The sequence below is a fragment of the Schistocerca gregaria genome, chromosome X (assembly GCF_023897955.1).
Source record: "Schistocerca gregaria isolate iqSchGreg1 chromosome X, iqSchGreg1.2, whole genome shotgun sequence".
Taxonomy (NCBI): domain Eukaryota; kingdom Metazoa; phylum Arthropoda; class Insecta; order Orthoptera; family Acrididae; genus Schistocerca; species Schistocerca gregaria.
In genome coordinates this window covers 528,883,031-528,900,713 of record NC_064931.1, presented here as the reverse complement: position 1 = coordinate 528,900,713, position 17,683 = coordinate 528,883,031, and the positions used below count along the sequence as shown (strand labels likewise).

Genomic DNA, 17,683 nt, shown 5'->3' with positions numbered 1-17,683 from the left:
GATGATATCAACAGGAAAAACAAAATTTGTTTTCTGTGGATCAAAGCATGGAATGTTAAAACTCTTAACTGGGTAGGTTATGGAATGTAAAAAGAGAAATGGATAAGTTGAAATTAAATACAGTCAGAATTGGTGAAGTGCAGTGGCAGCAAGAACAGGATTTATGGTCAGATCAGTACAGAGGTAAAGTAGGAATATCCTTCATAGTGAGAAAATTTCATAGTGAGTAATAAAATATCTATTAACTGTAATACATACAAAATCAATACACAACAAACTGTAGCAAGTTTATACATCTATAATACCAATTTGATGAAGATATTTAAAGAATGTATGGATTAAAGGACATTATCATTACTTTAATGGAGTGATAGTGGTGGGGGACTAGAATTTGATAGTAGGATAATGGAGAGGATGAAGAACACTAGGAGAACATGGAGTGGACAAAAGTTATAAAAGAAGAAACTGACTGATGGAATTTTGAACAGAGCACAATTTAATCATTGCTAACACTCAGTTAAAATATCAGTAAAGATGACTGTATATGTGGAAGAGACCTGGAAACACTGTTAAGTTTCAGATAGATTACACGATAGTAAGAAAGTGATTTTGGAACTGGATTTTGAACTGCTAAATATTTCTATGGAAGATATGAACTCTCACAATAACTCATTGATCATAGCAGTGGATTAAAAATCAAGAAACTACAAAGAGGTGGGAAATTAAGGAAATGGAACCTGGATAAATTGAAAGAACTAGAGGCAGTTGAAAGTCTTAAAGAGACATTAGGCAGGGACTGACTGTAACACGAGAAAGGAACAAAATAGAAGATGAATGGGTATTTTGTGGGATGAAACAGAGAAGACAGTAGAGGATCAAGTAGGTAAATGACACGAGACAGTAGAAATCCTTGGATAACACAAGGGATATTGAGTATCACTGAAAAAATGGAAGCAAAATAGGAAATATGGAAAGCTGGGGCATCATGTGTGACTATGGAAAACACACATGCCACAGATAGGGAGATTAAATAGACCTTTGAATAGAAGAGAAGAGAAGTACCTGCATAAATATTAAGGGCTCAGATGACTAGCCAGTGCTAAACAAAGGATGGGAATCTGAAAAGTGGAAGGAATATATAGAAAGAAAATGAAATTGATGATGGTATTACAGAAAGGGAAAGAGGAAGTGGGTGAAGATGAGATGGGAGATGTGATACAGTGAGAAAGGTTTGACAGAAAACTGAAAGGGAAACTGCAGCATGCAACATCCCCTTAGAATTCTAGAGATCCTTTGAACAGTCAGCCATGATAAAACTATTCCACCTGGGATGTAAAATATGTAAGACATGTAAGATATTTAACTCAGGCAAAATAAACTCAGACATCAAGAAGGACGTGATAAGCAAGTGCTGACAAGGGTGAATATTACCGAAAAATCAGTTTAATAGTTCATAGTTGCAAAACACGGAGGCAGTACTGACTCTGTGACTTAGAAGATACATTGAATAAAGGCAAACCTACATTTTTATGAAATTTTTCCAACAAGTAGAATATTCCATCATCTTTTGGGTATGTATTAATGCTTTAGTATTGATGGCACCTCCTTGCCCATGATATGGTATCACCATAGGTAGCTCTCACTCGTCCATGATATGGTATCACCTACAGTGGCCTTCACTCCCCCATAATCGCTAATTTATCTATGGAATATCTGAAGAAAACGTGCCTAACTCTGCAGTTTCAAAACCAACAATGTTTTGTAGGGATGTCAATTACATATTCATATTTTTGCCTCATATCAGGGACAAATTGATTGTGCCTTGAATATCTTAGCTCCACTCATGAAAATATCAGATTTATTATGCAATTGGAAATGAATGGCTATCTACCATTTTCAGCTGTATTAGTTCAATGTAAGGAGTTTGCATACCACATATTCTTTGCCTTCCTAATAACATCTTTAAGCACCTTACAGTACTGTTTGTAATGGGCTACCATAGCTTGATTGTGACTACTTCTTACATTTTGATATAATTCCCACTTTGTGCTACATGATATCCTTATCCCACTAGTCAGCGACCCAGGTTGCCTTTTACTGCTAGTACCCCATTTAGAATGTTCTAATGGAAAGCAATTCTCAAAGAGCATGTGAAATGTGTTAAGGAAAGCATTATATTTGTCATCTATGTTGTCGGCACTATAAACATCCCGCTACTCTCTTTCCATGATGAGATTTAAAAAACTCTCTATTGCCATTGAATTAACTTTCCTACATAGTTTGAAATTATATGTGACATTTGTTTGAGTACAAAAGCCTTTTAGTGTTAAAATTTGCCCATCATGGTCTGAATGGCGATTCACTCTTTTGCTAACGGTAATAAGAATGAATAAAAATATTGTCTATGGCTGTGCTACTGTTCCCCTGAACTCTAGATGGGTGCATCAGATAGTATGAATGTAGGAGATCTGCCAACATCCTTTTTCTTGCATCATCATATAAAACAATTAATACTGAAGTCACCGCATACAACTAATTTCTGGTACTTCCTTAAAGTGAATCAAGAACCCTCTCTAGCTTGAGCAGAAATGCTCTGAAGTCAGAGTTAGGGGTCCTTTAGACAACAAAAATTGGAAGTTTAGTTTCACTAAATTCAACTGCCCCTGCACAACATTCAAATACCTGTTCAGTGTAGTGCTGTAATACATCTGTGGACTCAAATGGAATACTGTTTTTACATACATGGCCACTACCTCACTCCTCAAGGGACTCCTTGAAAAAATGCCAATGTTCCCAATATTCTTTTATCTTTGCAAACTGTTAGTTTTTTCTCCTACTTCCTTGGAATATTTCTAATTTTTAACACATCAGTTCCTGAAAAAAATTCCTTCTGCTCATTCCTCTTCTTTTATGTTGTGTATTTCTAAATTTTTTCCAACTTTTTGGATCTAGCTTGCTGTTTACTTCTTTTTACAGAATCTATGAAGACTTGTCTTATTAGCCTTTTGTCACTCATTCTGTATAAATACAAAAAGAATATCATCTTTTTTTGCCTTTCCTGGTATATTTCTTTGTTTTGTTATATTCATAATCACATCTTAGCTTCCAGGCTTTTGTTCTTCTTGATGGATCTAGAATGTTACTCATAACTTTTTGTTTAATACTTCTAGTGTGTCTGGTTTATAATTTGGTGCTCTACATTTGCTTACTTAGATGCAGTTTTTTCCTTTAACATCCAATTTTTATTATAAATGTTTCTAATTATTCCATATGCTCTTTACAGTTTGTTGCTGGTTTTATTTTAATATGTTTTCTCAAATAATCTCTCCTAGATATTGGAAATTTTAATTCCTTTTATCCTATCATTGCCTGTTAATAGAAATGTTTGTGAATTTTGTATATTAGTAAAAATTTTTTTTCATGGAAATTTTACAAACCTGGCCTAGTGGCTATCTTTTCAAAGAGACAGACGTATATTTTTGAATCTGTCACTTTTTCAAATAGCACAGCAAGTACTTTGCACTTTATTTTATTTCACTGTTCCTCTCTTCCCAGTTTTATAGGTGTGATATTTTCTTATGCACAGTTTAATGGACCAGAGAAAATCCATTACCTTGTCTTGTACACTGAAGGACCAAAGAAACTGGTATAGGTATGTGTATTCAAATAAAAATATATGTAAGCAGGCAGAATATGGTGCTTGCAGCTGGCAACGCCTATATAGGACAACAAGTGTCTGTCACAGTTGTTACACAGGCTACTGCTGCTACAATGGCAGGTTATCAAGTTTTAAGTGAGTTTGAACATGGTGTTATAGTTGGCACACAAGCTATGGGACACAACATCTCCGAGGTATTGTTGAAGTGGGGATTTTCCATACGACCATTTCATCAGTGTACCATGAATATCAGGAATACAGTAAAACATTAAATATCTGACATCACTGTGGCTGGAAAAAGATCCCAGAAGAAGGGGACCAGTGACAGCTGAGGAGAATCATTCATTGTGACAGAAGTGCAGCCCTTCCAAGTGTCAGCATGTGGACCATTCAATGAAACATCATCAATATGGGCTTTCGAAACCATAGGCCCTTTTGTGTACCTTTGATCACTGCATGACACAAAGCTTTACACCTCACCTGGGCCCATCAACACTGACATTGGACTGTTGATGACTGGAAACATGTTGCCTGGTAGGACAAGTCTCATTTCAAATTGTACTGAATGGATGGACATGTGCAGGTATGAAGACAACCTTATGAGTCCATGGACTGTGCATTTCAGCAGGGGACTGTTCAAGCTGATGGAGGCTCTGCAGTGGAAGGGGGGGGGGGGGGGTGGAGTGATATGCGGTTCTTGGTGCTACAGTCTGGAACTGCGTGGCTGCTACGGTCTCAGGTTCGAATCCTGTCTCGGGCATGGATGTGTGTGATGTCCTCAGAAGTCCCATAGTGCTCAGAGCCATTTGAACCATTTCAATTTGAGTGATATTGGACCCCTGATATATCTGAATAAGATTCTGACAGGTGACACATACGTAAGAATCCTGATTGATCACCTTCATCCATTTATGTCAATTGTGCATTCTGACAAACTTAGGCAATTCCAGCAGGATAATTCAGCACCCCACACATCTAGAATGCTACAGTGTAGCTCCAGGAACACTATTCTGAGCTTCAATACTTCTGCTCACCACCAAACTCCCCAGACAAGATCTCCACCCTCTCATACTCTTACAGATTTATGGTCAGCCCTGCAGGATTCATGGTGACAATACCTTCCAGCACTACTTCAGACATTAGTCGAGTCCATGCCACGTCATGTTGAGGCACTTGTGCATGCTCACAGGGGCAGTACACAATATTAGGTAGGTGTACCATTCTTTGGTTCTTCATTGTACCTGCATGTATTTTAAATGGATTAGAGAATTTGACCATGAACTTTAATTCTAATATTAAGTCTGTAAAAATTTCATGGATTAGCTCCATTAAATTTCAAGTGTGTAGTGCACTGCACAACCGAAGTTTAATGGAGCAGTTATTATGCCATGGAAACATGAAGTTGCACTTTACGGATTAGATTCGCCAAATTAGGTTTAAGATCAAATTCACAGACTACTTTGTTTGGGGTTTCTCTGTCAACAGTGTCACAGAGCTGTCTAGAAATCCACAAATGTTACAACTGTATTTTCAGAATTCAGTTGTATTTGATGGGTTATAAATTTGCAATTGAATATCTGTTATGAGCAGGATCAACTTTTCTTACCCTTTGAGTCATCAGTCTTTTGACTGGTTGATGTGGCCTGCCATAAATTCCTCTCCTGTGCCAAACTTTTGATCTCAGAGTAGCACTTGCAACCTATGGCCTCAATTATTTGCTGGATATATCCCAATCTCTGTCTTCCCCTACAGTTTTTATCCTCTACAGCATCCTCTAGTACCATAGAAATTAGTCTCTGATGTCTTGACAGATGTCCTATCACCTTGTCCCTTCTTGCTGTCAGTGTTTTTCATATATTCAAATTCAAATGGCTCTGAGCACTATGGGACTTAACATCTGTGGTCATCAGTCCCCTAGAAATTAGAACTACTTAAACCTAACTAACCTAAGGACATCACACAGATCCATGCCCGAGGCAGGATTCAAACCTGCGACCGTAGCAGTTGCACGGTTCCGGACTGAGCGCCTTAACCGCGAGACCACCGTGGCCGGCTTTTCATATATTCATTTCTTCACCAGTTCTATGGAGAACCTCCTCATTCCTTGCCTTATCAGTACGCCTAATTTTCAAATTTCTTCTGCAGCACTACATCTCAGACACTTTGATTCTCTTCTGTTCCACTTTACCCCCAGTCCATGTTTCACTGTCTACAATACTGCACTCCAAACATACATTCTCAGAAATTACTTCCTCAAATCAAGGCCTATGTTTGGTACTAGCAGACTTCTCTTGGCCAGGAAGGCTCTCTTTGCCTCAGCTATTCTGATTTTTATGTTCTCCTCACTTGATTTGTCATGCATAGGTAGTAGAATTCCATAACTTTGTCTACTTTTTGGTTACCAATTTTGATGTTAAGTTATTTACTACTCTCATTTCTGCTGCTTCTCATTTCTTTTTTCTTTTTCTAGTTTACTTTCAGTCCATTCATTAGACTGTTTGTTCCATTCAGCAGATCCTATAATTCTTCTTCACATACATTGAAGATAACAATGTCATCAGTGTCATCAGCAAATTGCATGATTGATATCCTCTCATCTTGAATTTTAGTTCCACTCCTGAAACTTTCTTTTATTTCTGTCCTTTTTTTATGTATAGATTGAATGGTAGAAGCAAAAGACTATATTTCTGTCTTACTCCCTTTCCAATCCAAGAGCATTGTTCCTGGTCACCCACTCTTATTGTTCCCTCTTGTTTCTCATCATAATATATATTATCCTTCTTTATCTATATCTTAACCCTATTTTTCTCAGAATGTAAAACATCATGTGCCATTTTCATTGTGAAATGCTTTTTCGAGGCCAACATATCCTATGAACATGTCTAGATTGTTCTTCAGTCTTACTTCCACTATCAACCACAATGTCAGAACTGCTACTCGTTTTTGCAAGTGTGATGGTGCATCACCAATCTCATATATTCTACATGCCAACTTAAATTGTCATTCAGTTGCCACTCCCTCCAATGATTTTAGGAATTCTGATGGAATGTTTCCATCCTTTCTGTCTTATTTGATCTTAAGGTGTCCAAAACTCTTTTAAATTTTGAGACTCTAATATAGAATCCCCTATGTCTTTCCTCTCAACTACTGCTTCTTCTTCTGTCACATTACTAAACAAGTCCTCTTTCTCATAGTGACCTTCAATGTACTCTTTCCAACTATCTGCACTTGATATTTATTTAATTGTCTGTTTTAAGTTTTTTAATTCCTGTTTGTCAGAATTTTTGGAAACATGTGATAGGAACTGGTAGGAGAAATTTTCCTTAGATATCAACAATTTTTTTTATCACCTTTTGCATACAACTGGGGAATTAGGGCAACTTTCTGCTCTTCTGAAACATTTCCTACTTTCCATATTCCTTCAAATCTATTTACAGATCTTAATTGTTGTTTGCTTTTGTGGTGGTCTTGAGTCCAAAGACCTGACCCTGCTTGCAGTATTCATCTCTTGGTCTCCCTCTTGAATTTTTACACCCCCACATTTGCCTCGAACTCTAAATTGACACTCACTCGATGTCTTCTAATTTGTCTCTACAACCAGTACTTTCTTTTAGTGAAGTTATGTCACAGACTCCATTTTCCCCAGTTTTATTCAGTATGTCTTTACTGGTTACATGATTTACCCAACAAATTTTCAGGATTCTCCTGGTGCACCATGTTTCAAAATCTTCTATTTGCTTCTTGTCTGAACTATTCATCATCCATGTTTCACTTCCATACAAGTCTACACTCCAGAACAATATCTTAAGAAAATGCTTCTAACACTTAAGATTAGATTCAATGGTAACAAATTTCTCTTCTTCAGGAACAGTTTTCCTGCCATTGTCAGCCTACATTTTATATACTCTCTCCTTTAATCGTTATCAGTTATTTTGCTGCCCAAGTAGCAAAACTCATCTACTACTGTTAGTATCATGTTTTCTAATCTAAGTCCCACAGCACTGCCTGATGTAATTCTACAGCATTCTATTACTCCAGTTTTTCTTTTTTTAATGTTCATCTTATATCCTCCTTTCCAGACACTGTCCATTACATTCAATTGCCCTTCCAAGTCCTTTGTTGTCTCTGACAGAAATACAATGTCACTGGCAAACCTCCAGTCATTTTTCTTTTCCCTCAAATTTTTCTTTGGTTTCCTTTACTACTTGCTTGATGTACTGATTGATAACATCAGGGATAGGATAAAACTCTGTCTCACAGCTCTTTCGACCACTGCTCCCCTTTCATTCCCTTGACTCTTATAACTGCCATCTGGTTTCTGTACAAGTTGCATATAACCTTTCACTCCTTGTATTTTACCCCTGCTTCATTCATAATTTCAAAGAAAGCATTCCAGCTCAAACTGTTGAAAGCTTTTGCCAAACCTAAAAAAGCTATAAATATAGGTTTTGCCTTTCCTTAACCTATCTTCTAAGGTAAGTCATAAGACCAGTACTGCCTCACATGTCCTTACATTTCTCCAGGATCCAAACTGGTCTTCACCAAGATCAGCTTTTACCAGTTTTTCCATTCTTGTATAAATAATTTACGTTGCAACCATGAGTTATTAAACCAATAGTTCACTAATATTCACATCTGTCAGCACTTGCTTTCTTTGGAACTAGAATTATTACATTTTTCTTAAATTCTGATGGTATTTTGCCTGTCTTATACATCTTGCACACCAGATAGAATAATTTTGTTATGGCTGGTCCTCCCAAGGATTTCAGTAGTTTTGAGGGAATGTTGTCTGTCCAACGGCCTTGTTTTGATTTAGGTCTTCGAGCACTCAGTAAAATTCTTCTCGCATTGTCATAGCTCCTATCTCAGCTTCATTTACATCCTCTCCCCTTTCTATAATTATTTTCTGTAATTCTTCATTTTTTATTCATTCAGTAAATATCCACAGATTATGGGATGTCATCTGCAGATGAGCATGCACACTGGCATACACACAAACATCATGTGCACATGCGCATGCAGACATACATACACATATACACACACACACACACACACACACACACACACACACACACACACACACACACACACACACAAAAGTTACATCTAACATCAAAATAAATAATTGTAATAGTGCAAGAAATTAATTTTATTAGATATTGCTTTAGGAGCAGTTGGCAGTTTTGCATTTTCTTGCTTCAAGTCTGCTGTATTTTGTATGATCTAAAAATTCTGCCAGTGAATAGAAGCAGTCATCTAGGTATTTATAACACAGTAAAAGTGAGGAAATAACTTTTATTTTATGTGGAGGACCATGTACACAATATTGTTGCATGATTTATAAACCAAGTGTTGGAAATGATTAAATTATTCTGTGTGCAGAATTTTACCAGATGGCTCCCTCTTTCATCCCTTTTCTTCAATCCAGTTTCACATACTATTTTTTTCTTCTTGTCCTCCTCATGTTACCAAATTCCAGTCCATCAGAATTATATTTTCTTCTCCCTTAACTATTAGAATAATTTCATTTATCTCATTATACATTCTTTCAATCTCTTCATAATCTGTGAAGCTAGTTGGCAAATAAACTTAATCTGCTGTGGTGGGTGTTGGCTTCATGTCTACCTCGGCTATGATAAGGCATTCACTATGCTGTTAATAGGGGCTTATCCACATTCCTATTTTATTATTCATTATTAGACCTACTCCCGAATTATTCGTGTTTGATTTTTGTATATATAACCCTGTACTCAACTGTTCATCCTGCCTACAAACTTCACTAATCATCACTATATTTAACTTCAACCTATCCATTTCCCTTTTTAAATTTGGAACACATCTGTCTCATTAACGGATCCAACATTCCACATTTTCACCTATAGACTGCTAGTTCTGTTTTTCCTAATTACAGCATCCCCCTGAAGAGTCCCAGCCTGGAGATCTGAACCTGGGGCTTTTACATCTGGAGTACTTTACCCAAGATGATGCCATCATCATTCAACCATATGGTAGACACTCATGCCCTTGGGAAAAATAACAGCTGTTGTTTCCCCCTTGCTTTCAGCTGTTTGCAGTACCAGCACACTAAAGTCATGTTGGCCACTGTTACAAAGCCAGATCAGTCAGCCATCAAGACTGCTGTCTCTGCTGCTACTGAAAAGGCTGCTGCCCCTCTTCAGGAACTGCATGTTTCTCTGGTCTCTCAAAAGATACCCCTATGTTGTGATTGCATCTAAAGTATGGCTATCTGTATCACTGAGACAAACATGTCTACCCTCCACGGCAAGGTCCATTGTTCATGAAGGGGACAGATCTTTATATCTGACTGTATTCCCTTTTTTGTTAGAGTAAGAAAAATGTACTTGGTAGCACAACAACCCACAATAATACTGTATCCAACTTTTTATTCTTTTGGTTGGTTCATTCCACATACACATTTTCCAAGTGAATGTACAACAGACAAATCAGCAAAGAAAAAAAATCGTGGAAGAGACTTTATAAAAGTGATTGATATGACAAAGGGAAAATTTTAAGAGAAAAAAGTTATTTAATTTTCTATTAGAAGGAATAGTTTAAGGTAGAGCAATAAATATAGTTAGACATAGAATTTTTCATGTACAGCTTGAGATTATTGGTAATAGTAGGTGGACCTACGTCAAAAGATGTTACAGGACTAAAAGAACTGGAGGACTAAACAAAATAATTGTTTTGTGTTACTATAACTAATTCAGTTGAAACATGCTGCAGAGAATCAGGAAGTGCCCAGTTTAGCTTGTAAACTACTTTGACTGTGGACTCAGATTCAGGTGCAACATGTTTCAAATCACTGTCCAGCCATCAAAATTTAAGATTTTTGTGGTTTTCCTAAATCACTTAGAGTCAATACTGAGATGGTGCCTCTGAAAATTACTTTGACAGATTCCTCCCTCACCTTTATTCAATTTTGTCTTGAGCTCTGACCCTTCTGGTTTTGTAATTAATGAAATATTGAGCCTCTAAACTTCCTAGAACTTCTATAAAATTCTGGTAGCTCCTTATAATGATATTTGTCACACTTGGATGTTTTTGTTGATCTGAATACAAATACAGCTAGATGTTCAGCTCAGTAAATGCAAGTGTAAATTTAAAATGTGTGCCTTTTAAGTTATTTTCTTGCATGATTTATCTGGTGCATCCATGTACAGTAGTGAATATGTTACCGCTCAAATATAAGCCTATTCCAATGCTTACTTTACTTGACAGCCACTTGGCCATATATTATTATCACAGCCAGCTTTTGTTCAAAGTTCAAATTCCTCCTACAATACCCAGGTACTCTCAGGTGAGAGTTTAAGTAGCATTTAAGTCACAATGTTGGTAACCAATCTTCATATCAGCAGAGGATAGAGATTACCATGTGAGTGAAATTTTTTTAGTAAAAAGATTTACTACAAAGTATATTTCCTTCTAAAACCAAATACTTATTGATGAACAAATTTCTACTCTACATAGTTTCTATTGTTACTTGCATTTTTTAGTCTTTTGCATGCACAAAATTGTCAGCAATTAATTTTCTTGCTGAATACTGCCCATATAAAATGAACATTAAATAACAAGCAATATCACACAGCTTACTTACAGAATATTTCAATGACTTCTATAATTTAGTACCAGTATTTATAATTACACATTTTCACTAATGAAAATTTGTACAGTCTATGAAAATAAGTCTAACTAGTCTTATAGTTAAAGTGCCAAAATTGTACTACAAAATGCTGTTATACACATTCAGTTACAAAAATAGAAAAGTACTGTATGAAATAAGCATAGATACAGGTAAGTAAAGCTGAAAATAAAACAGTAGAAACAGAACATCCATAAAATCTGCAGCAGCTTACAGGCTGAATTACAAGAATGTACAAAAAGTAAGGTGTCTTGTGTATGAACTATATGTATGTGCAAAAACAAACTGTAAGGTAGAGACAATGTAAAGAAATCTACAACAGGTGAAGAATGAGTGGATAAAAGCTGAAAATATAAACAAATGAGAACAGTAGCAGGCAGTGAAGACAGCAGAGCACATAGGAGGAAACATCACCGGACAGTTTAATGAAGAAGCTGTAAAGGAAATTTGTAATAAAATACCTAAATACCTAATGTTAATTTCTAAGAAATTAACAAAAGCCATTTTAATACTCTTCTACTGTAAATATTTCAGTTGTTGCTGAGAAGTCTGCATCAGTGGATCCGCTTGTCTTCTTTGGAACAAGTCTTTTCTGAAATGAAACAGTTAGTACTTGCATTAAAAAACTTTCTCTATATTCTAAACTAAAATTAATGTTACAGTAACTTTTAGTGTTTAAGAAAAATGTCTTAAAATTCAGAAAAGGTACTTTGCTTTCCAATGAGCTTTCTGAAATGAAATATCCCAATTTTTATGAATCTAAAGCTCAAAGAACAGAAAAGAAAAGCATTTACAATCTTTCTACTCAATTTACCACCAGTTTGGGTCTTTTAGCTTTATGTGATTGATTTTTAGTGGGGGGGGGGGGGGGGGGGAAAGGTATTATACAAATATTTATTTTCTCAGATGGATACAGTGAATATTTTTATGATGAATTTAAGTGAATTTAGTGACTGCTGATCATGATTCATGAAGAAGATATTCACTGTTTTCTGATACAAATCTTTCAAAACTAATAATTCACTCAATCATGAAGTGTCTGATTTCTTTTCTTATTAGGTTGGTTTGTTGTTAAATTCTACTCACTGGCTGTTTTAATATCTCAATTCACATATAGAATTAAAATGTTCTTGGCTTAAATATTTGCAATTTTTAATCAATACATTGAGAGTGTCATGAAACAGTGTTGTACATGTACAGCATACTTGCCTTTCCTTGCATACTGTGTGTACCAATCACAATTATTTCAATAACAGACATTCACATATTTAAAATACATACAGATGTAAGAACCTTTTGCTGTGTTTTTTTTAAGTAAATCAATTTGGGAAGGGACAAATCAAGTCTATAGTGGGTTTTTCATTATTTAACATTACTCTATTTCAATACAAACTTACTCCCAGTCTGTAAGATACTTGTTAAAGAATAAAACTGTACAATAACTAATCATATACATTTGATGATATGTTCCAAACAATTTGTTTATTGTTTTCAGTAATAATAAAAACCTATAATTTGAAAAATACACAAATTAATAGTGTATCTTAGGTATATTTATGTGATAAACACAGTTTCAAATAACATTAGGAGCTAATTTCTTTAAAAAAACTAAAGGTTACAGTTTTTTTGCAACAGAATGTCACCATAATTTGACACTTGTTATGCACTCACCATGATACGGTTCTTTTCTTTGCACGCATATTCTGATTCATCCACATCATTGTAACAGTCTGACTTGTAATCATCTGGTAATGCCTTCCCACCATGTTCACACAGCTTACTAAGAGGTCTTGCCCTCACTATTAATTTATCAAAACCTGTTGGTTTGTGTTGTGGACAGTAAAATACATCTGGAGTTTTCTTGTCAAACACAATAGATTTCCTCATCATATCTCCTGCCTCTGCAAGGGCCTAGAATCACACAGGCATTTTAAATATCATTAGCATGTGTATACAGATTGTGCACTCATAAATAAAACCATAAAAACAGGTGTACAGAAACAATTGGTATTGGTTTTACATATAACTCATGAAGAAAACACTATGATGCATTGGACTAGTACAAAAAATGGATAACAGAATTCTCTTCTACTGCACATCTCAAAAAAAAGTAAAAAAAGTATCCTAATTCATCATTTCCAAATAAACTGATGCAGAAAGTCTTATTACTTTCTAACTCCAATGGTGTAGAATATAAAAGAGTTATCAAGATATCATTTAATCAGATGCATCCCAAAAGTTTCAGTTAAATGTGATAATTAAGAAACTGCAAAATTTCATGTGGAATACAAACAGCAGAATGAGTAAAAATAACTGCTCACCATATAGTGGAGACATTAAGCTTTAGAAACAAAAAATGGAAGGTGGTAACTCAACATCAAACCTGTACCTTTCTTCCATGTGCATGGAAGCTCCAGTGTGTCAGCACTGAGTCAGGTGTCACTAACAGGCAATGCATGTGTGTGTGTGTGTGTGTGTGTGTGTGTGTGTGTGTGTGTGTGTGTGTGTGTGTGAGAGAGAGAGAGAGAGAGAGAGAGAGAGAGAGAATGTGCACTCACATGCACACATGCTATGAAACAGAACACAAGCTACTAAGTCTCAATTCATATTTTCATACCCATGTAACGGCTTAATGTGTGAGTGGCAGACTGCAAGTCTAAAGGTTCAATGTTGAACTCCAGTCATTCTTAGGATTATTTCTGTCAAGAGTTTGACAATGCTTTATTAATATTAAAAATTGCTGTGATTAGGAGTCCACATTAAACCCTAGGTCCCCTAAAAATTGTTAAGTCCATCAGTTCAAATGTTTGAGATAGACAAGGGGATACCACCTTTAATTTTTCTGCCTCTAGTGAAGCACTGTGGTGTTCAAACCAACCTTGTGTCTGTCAGTTTTACCTTTTAGTATTTTTAAATAGGTTCACTACACAGTGAGTTGTTGTGTTTGTTCATTCCACTGTTATTTCAGATGTTAGTAACACCAAAATACTCTAAACCAAAGATTGTGACAGCAAGTTATTGACATCCAGTAGATTAGCTGAAATTTAATGGGACAATCTATATGCAGGAAAACTTTTAAATTTCACATTCCATTTTTATCTGTATGACAGTTAATTTTTTACTAACATTTCTATAGGACAGAGCTAAATAATTTCTACAAGCAGACAACAATGCAAATTAATATGTAATTTATCTACAATATCTTCTTATGTACACTTAAGTCATCTACTTCTCTTTATCTCCATGGAATCCTTAATACATGTAAGTAAAATCAAATACCAGCAACACCTATATTATTTTTATGTACAAAAACAGCCAAATTTCTGATAACATTTTGCATATTTTTATAATGGTACATGCTATCCAACAGGTGGCTGCTTGATTAATGTAGTGTCATTACATCATGAATTATTATAGATTCATTCATATTATAAAAATGGTTGTCTATATGTATGTTTGTATGCATGTTTCATATCTCCTCCTAAAGCAATGCACTGATTTCAAGCAAACCTGGTACACATATCAATTACTGTCTGGAAACAATTTTTATAGGTATAAGAACCACCTGTCTATTGTGGGGAGGGGCACAGAGGGTGGACATGAAAACAAAGTTTAGCCCACAATGCATGAATACCCAGACTTTATTCAGCCAGTACTTAAGAGTACTTAGCAAATTGGGATGAACTTTACACATAATTTCAAACCTTTATAAAACCTTTTCTTACTGACAACCCCCCCCCCCTCTCCCCCCAAACGATAAAAGGAAACAAGTATAGCTGTTAATACATTTTCATTGTTCATGCATTAAAACTTCTGCATCATACATGATGGTTTAATTTTTTACTTCTTTACTACTAACTGTATTCATTACACATTTTGCAGACAATGTTCACATACTCCAGTGAATGTATGTGCTTAAGTAAATCATTGTATGACACATAGTTTTGGAGATACAACATCATAATCATGTAGCTGCATGAAAATGAAACAGCAGGGAGAAATTTGCTAAAGATACCAGTGAAATATGTGTACAAGTATGTGTGAAATATATTAAATATATGTGATATGTGCATATGCAGGCAAAGCCATGGGCAAGAAACTCCTTCTAAATCCCTGGATTAACTTAGAGGTAGGAGAGAGGAGAAGAGAGCAGAGAACAGGGGAGGGGATGATAATGGGAGTGAGGAGGAGATGGACTTTAAGGTGGAGGAGGAGATAGATAGAGGATGAAAGAGAAAATGGGCAGAGGGGGATAAGCAGATGGATAGGGAGGGTGGAAATGAGCAGATGGACAGAGAGAGGGGGGAACGACAGGTGGCCAGAGAGGGGGACAGGAGGACATGGACAGAGAGTGGTGGGTGACAGAGGTGGATAGAGAGGGGGAGATGGACAGAGAGGTGTAGATTGATAGAGAGGTGGGCAGAGAAGATGGACAGAAAGAAGGGGAAGGAGGAAATGGAATAATGTAATCTGAATAAATACATACCAATGTAAACCAGGTACTATTGAATTTTTATAAAAAAAGTAGCAGCATTCTTGAAAATAGTTTCAAGCATGGTATTACTTTCGTATATACAGTCCAGTCACTTTTATGTGACCATCACCTATGCTTGATGTCAATGTGCAATAACCACTCATAGATGGCAAGTGGAAGCACTATCAATGGAGGGTGTACAAAGCATGTCCAGGGATTGTAGAAAACAGTTTAGTCGTTGTCATAATGCATAAAATGGAGTGATTTATCTCCTGTCCAAAAGGCCATGATCATTGGCTTTTGGGTAAACTATAGAATAATTTCTGTAATTGGCTAAGTTTGTAAACTGCTCCCATGGTTAAGGTATACTGTGTGTGGCAAAATGGCTCGATTGAAAATGGCCACAGGGCAAATGTGGTTCACTACGGGCCACAGATGAAGGGTTGAACAAAGGCTATGGAGATGTCTAGAAGTGAACAGACATGCAACTGTTGAGCAATTGATGACCCAGATGAATCAAGGGGCTATCAACAGTGTCTCCTCACTCACTTTTCAGTGAATGCTGCTGAGTATGGGCCTCCGCAGCAGACACCTGGTTTGTGCACCTGTGCTGATTGATGTTCATGAGCAACAAAAGCTGCAATTTGCATGCCACTACCACAAATCGATGTCTACTTAGTGGTGACAGGTGGCCTTTCCAGGTGTAACACATCATTGGCATGTATGGCATGAAATGTCTTAAATCAAGCACCCTGCAACAATCATCGGAGGGGTCCAGGCCAGAGGAGAGACCATTCTCATCTGGGGAATGTTTTTGTGCCATTCCTGGGTGATTTCATCATTCTGTAAGGAACACTGGATCATCACAAGTATGCATCAATCCTTGGTGACTATGGCCACTACTACATAAAGTTTGATTTTTGGCAGCATGATGGCATCAAGCAGCAGGTCAGTGCAACATGTCACACAGCTCACAGTGTATGTGTGTGGTTCAAGGAATACCAGGATGCATTTACTGTACAATCCTGGCCAGCAAACTTCTCAGATTTAAGCCCAATTGAAAATCTGTGGGACCACATGACCAGGCTGTACACATCATGGTTCCTAAGCTGAAAAACCTAGCACAGCAGGCCATAGAACTGGAATTGACATGGCTCCACATCACTGTCTGTACCTTCCAGAACCTCACTGACCCTCTTCCTGCATGTCTCACAGTGGTGGCTGGTGCAAGAGGTGGTTATTCTGTTTTGATGGGTGGTCACATTAATGTGACTGGTCATTATATAAAAAAATCACAAAGTGGAATAACAGCTGCTGATGATCACAACACTGCAATACTACATAAGAATCAATATGGGTAGCATTGCTAACGAACTGTTTGTGTAATCAGTTTTCATTAGATGTTAAAAAATTCCTCTTTTTGATAAATGCTTTCCATGCTATGCCAAGTCAGCATTTTATAACCTCTCTTTTAGGACCATGATTTGTTAGCAAAATGCATCTATGACTTTTGGCATCTCATTTCCTAATCTAACTCCTTCGGCATCAACTGATTTAATTCAACTACAAACCATTACACTCATTTTACTTTTGTTGGTGTTCATCTTATAACCACTTTTCAAGACATTGTCCATTCTGTTCAACTGCTCTTCCAAGTCCTTTACCATCTCTGACAGAATCCCTATACTATCTGTAAACCTCAAAGTTATTATTTCTTCTCCTGGAACTTTAATTCCTTCTCCAAATTTCTCCTTGGTTTCTTTTACTGCTTGCTCATTGCAGAGACTGAGTAACATCAGGTATAGGCTACAACCCTGCCTCACTCACTTCCCAATGATTGCTTCCCTTTCATGTCCTTTGACCCTCATAACTGCAGTGTGGTTCC

At 36.5% G+C, this 17,683-nt stretch overlaps 1 protein-coding gene across 3 annotated transcripts in view; it reads right to left on the bottom strand.

The window, feature by feature from the left end:
- Nucleotides 1–17,683, bottom strand: part of LOC126298840 (uncharacterized) — a 95,142-nt gene that overhangs the window by 16,487 nt on the left and 60,972 nt on the right. The window contains exons 3-4 of one of the 3 annotated variants that reach the window (XM_049990327.1): nucleotides 12,996–13,235; nucleotides 11,786–11,916 (exon numbers count right to left, since the gene is read on the bottom strand). In XM_049990327.1, the coding sequence (XP_049846284.1) occupies nucleotides 11,830–11,916; nucleotides 12,996–13,235 (327 nt within the window). In that variant the 3' untranslated portion in view covers nucleotides 11,786–11,829. The remainder of the gene's footprint in view (nucleotides 1–11,785; nucleotides 11,917–12,995; nucleotides 13,236–17,683) is intronic. The other 2 variants (XM_049990326.1, XM_049990328.1) reach the window with 2 other exon arrangements.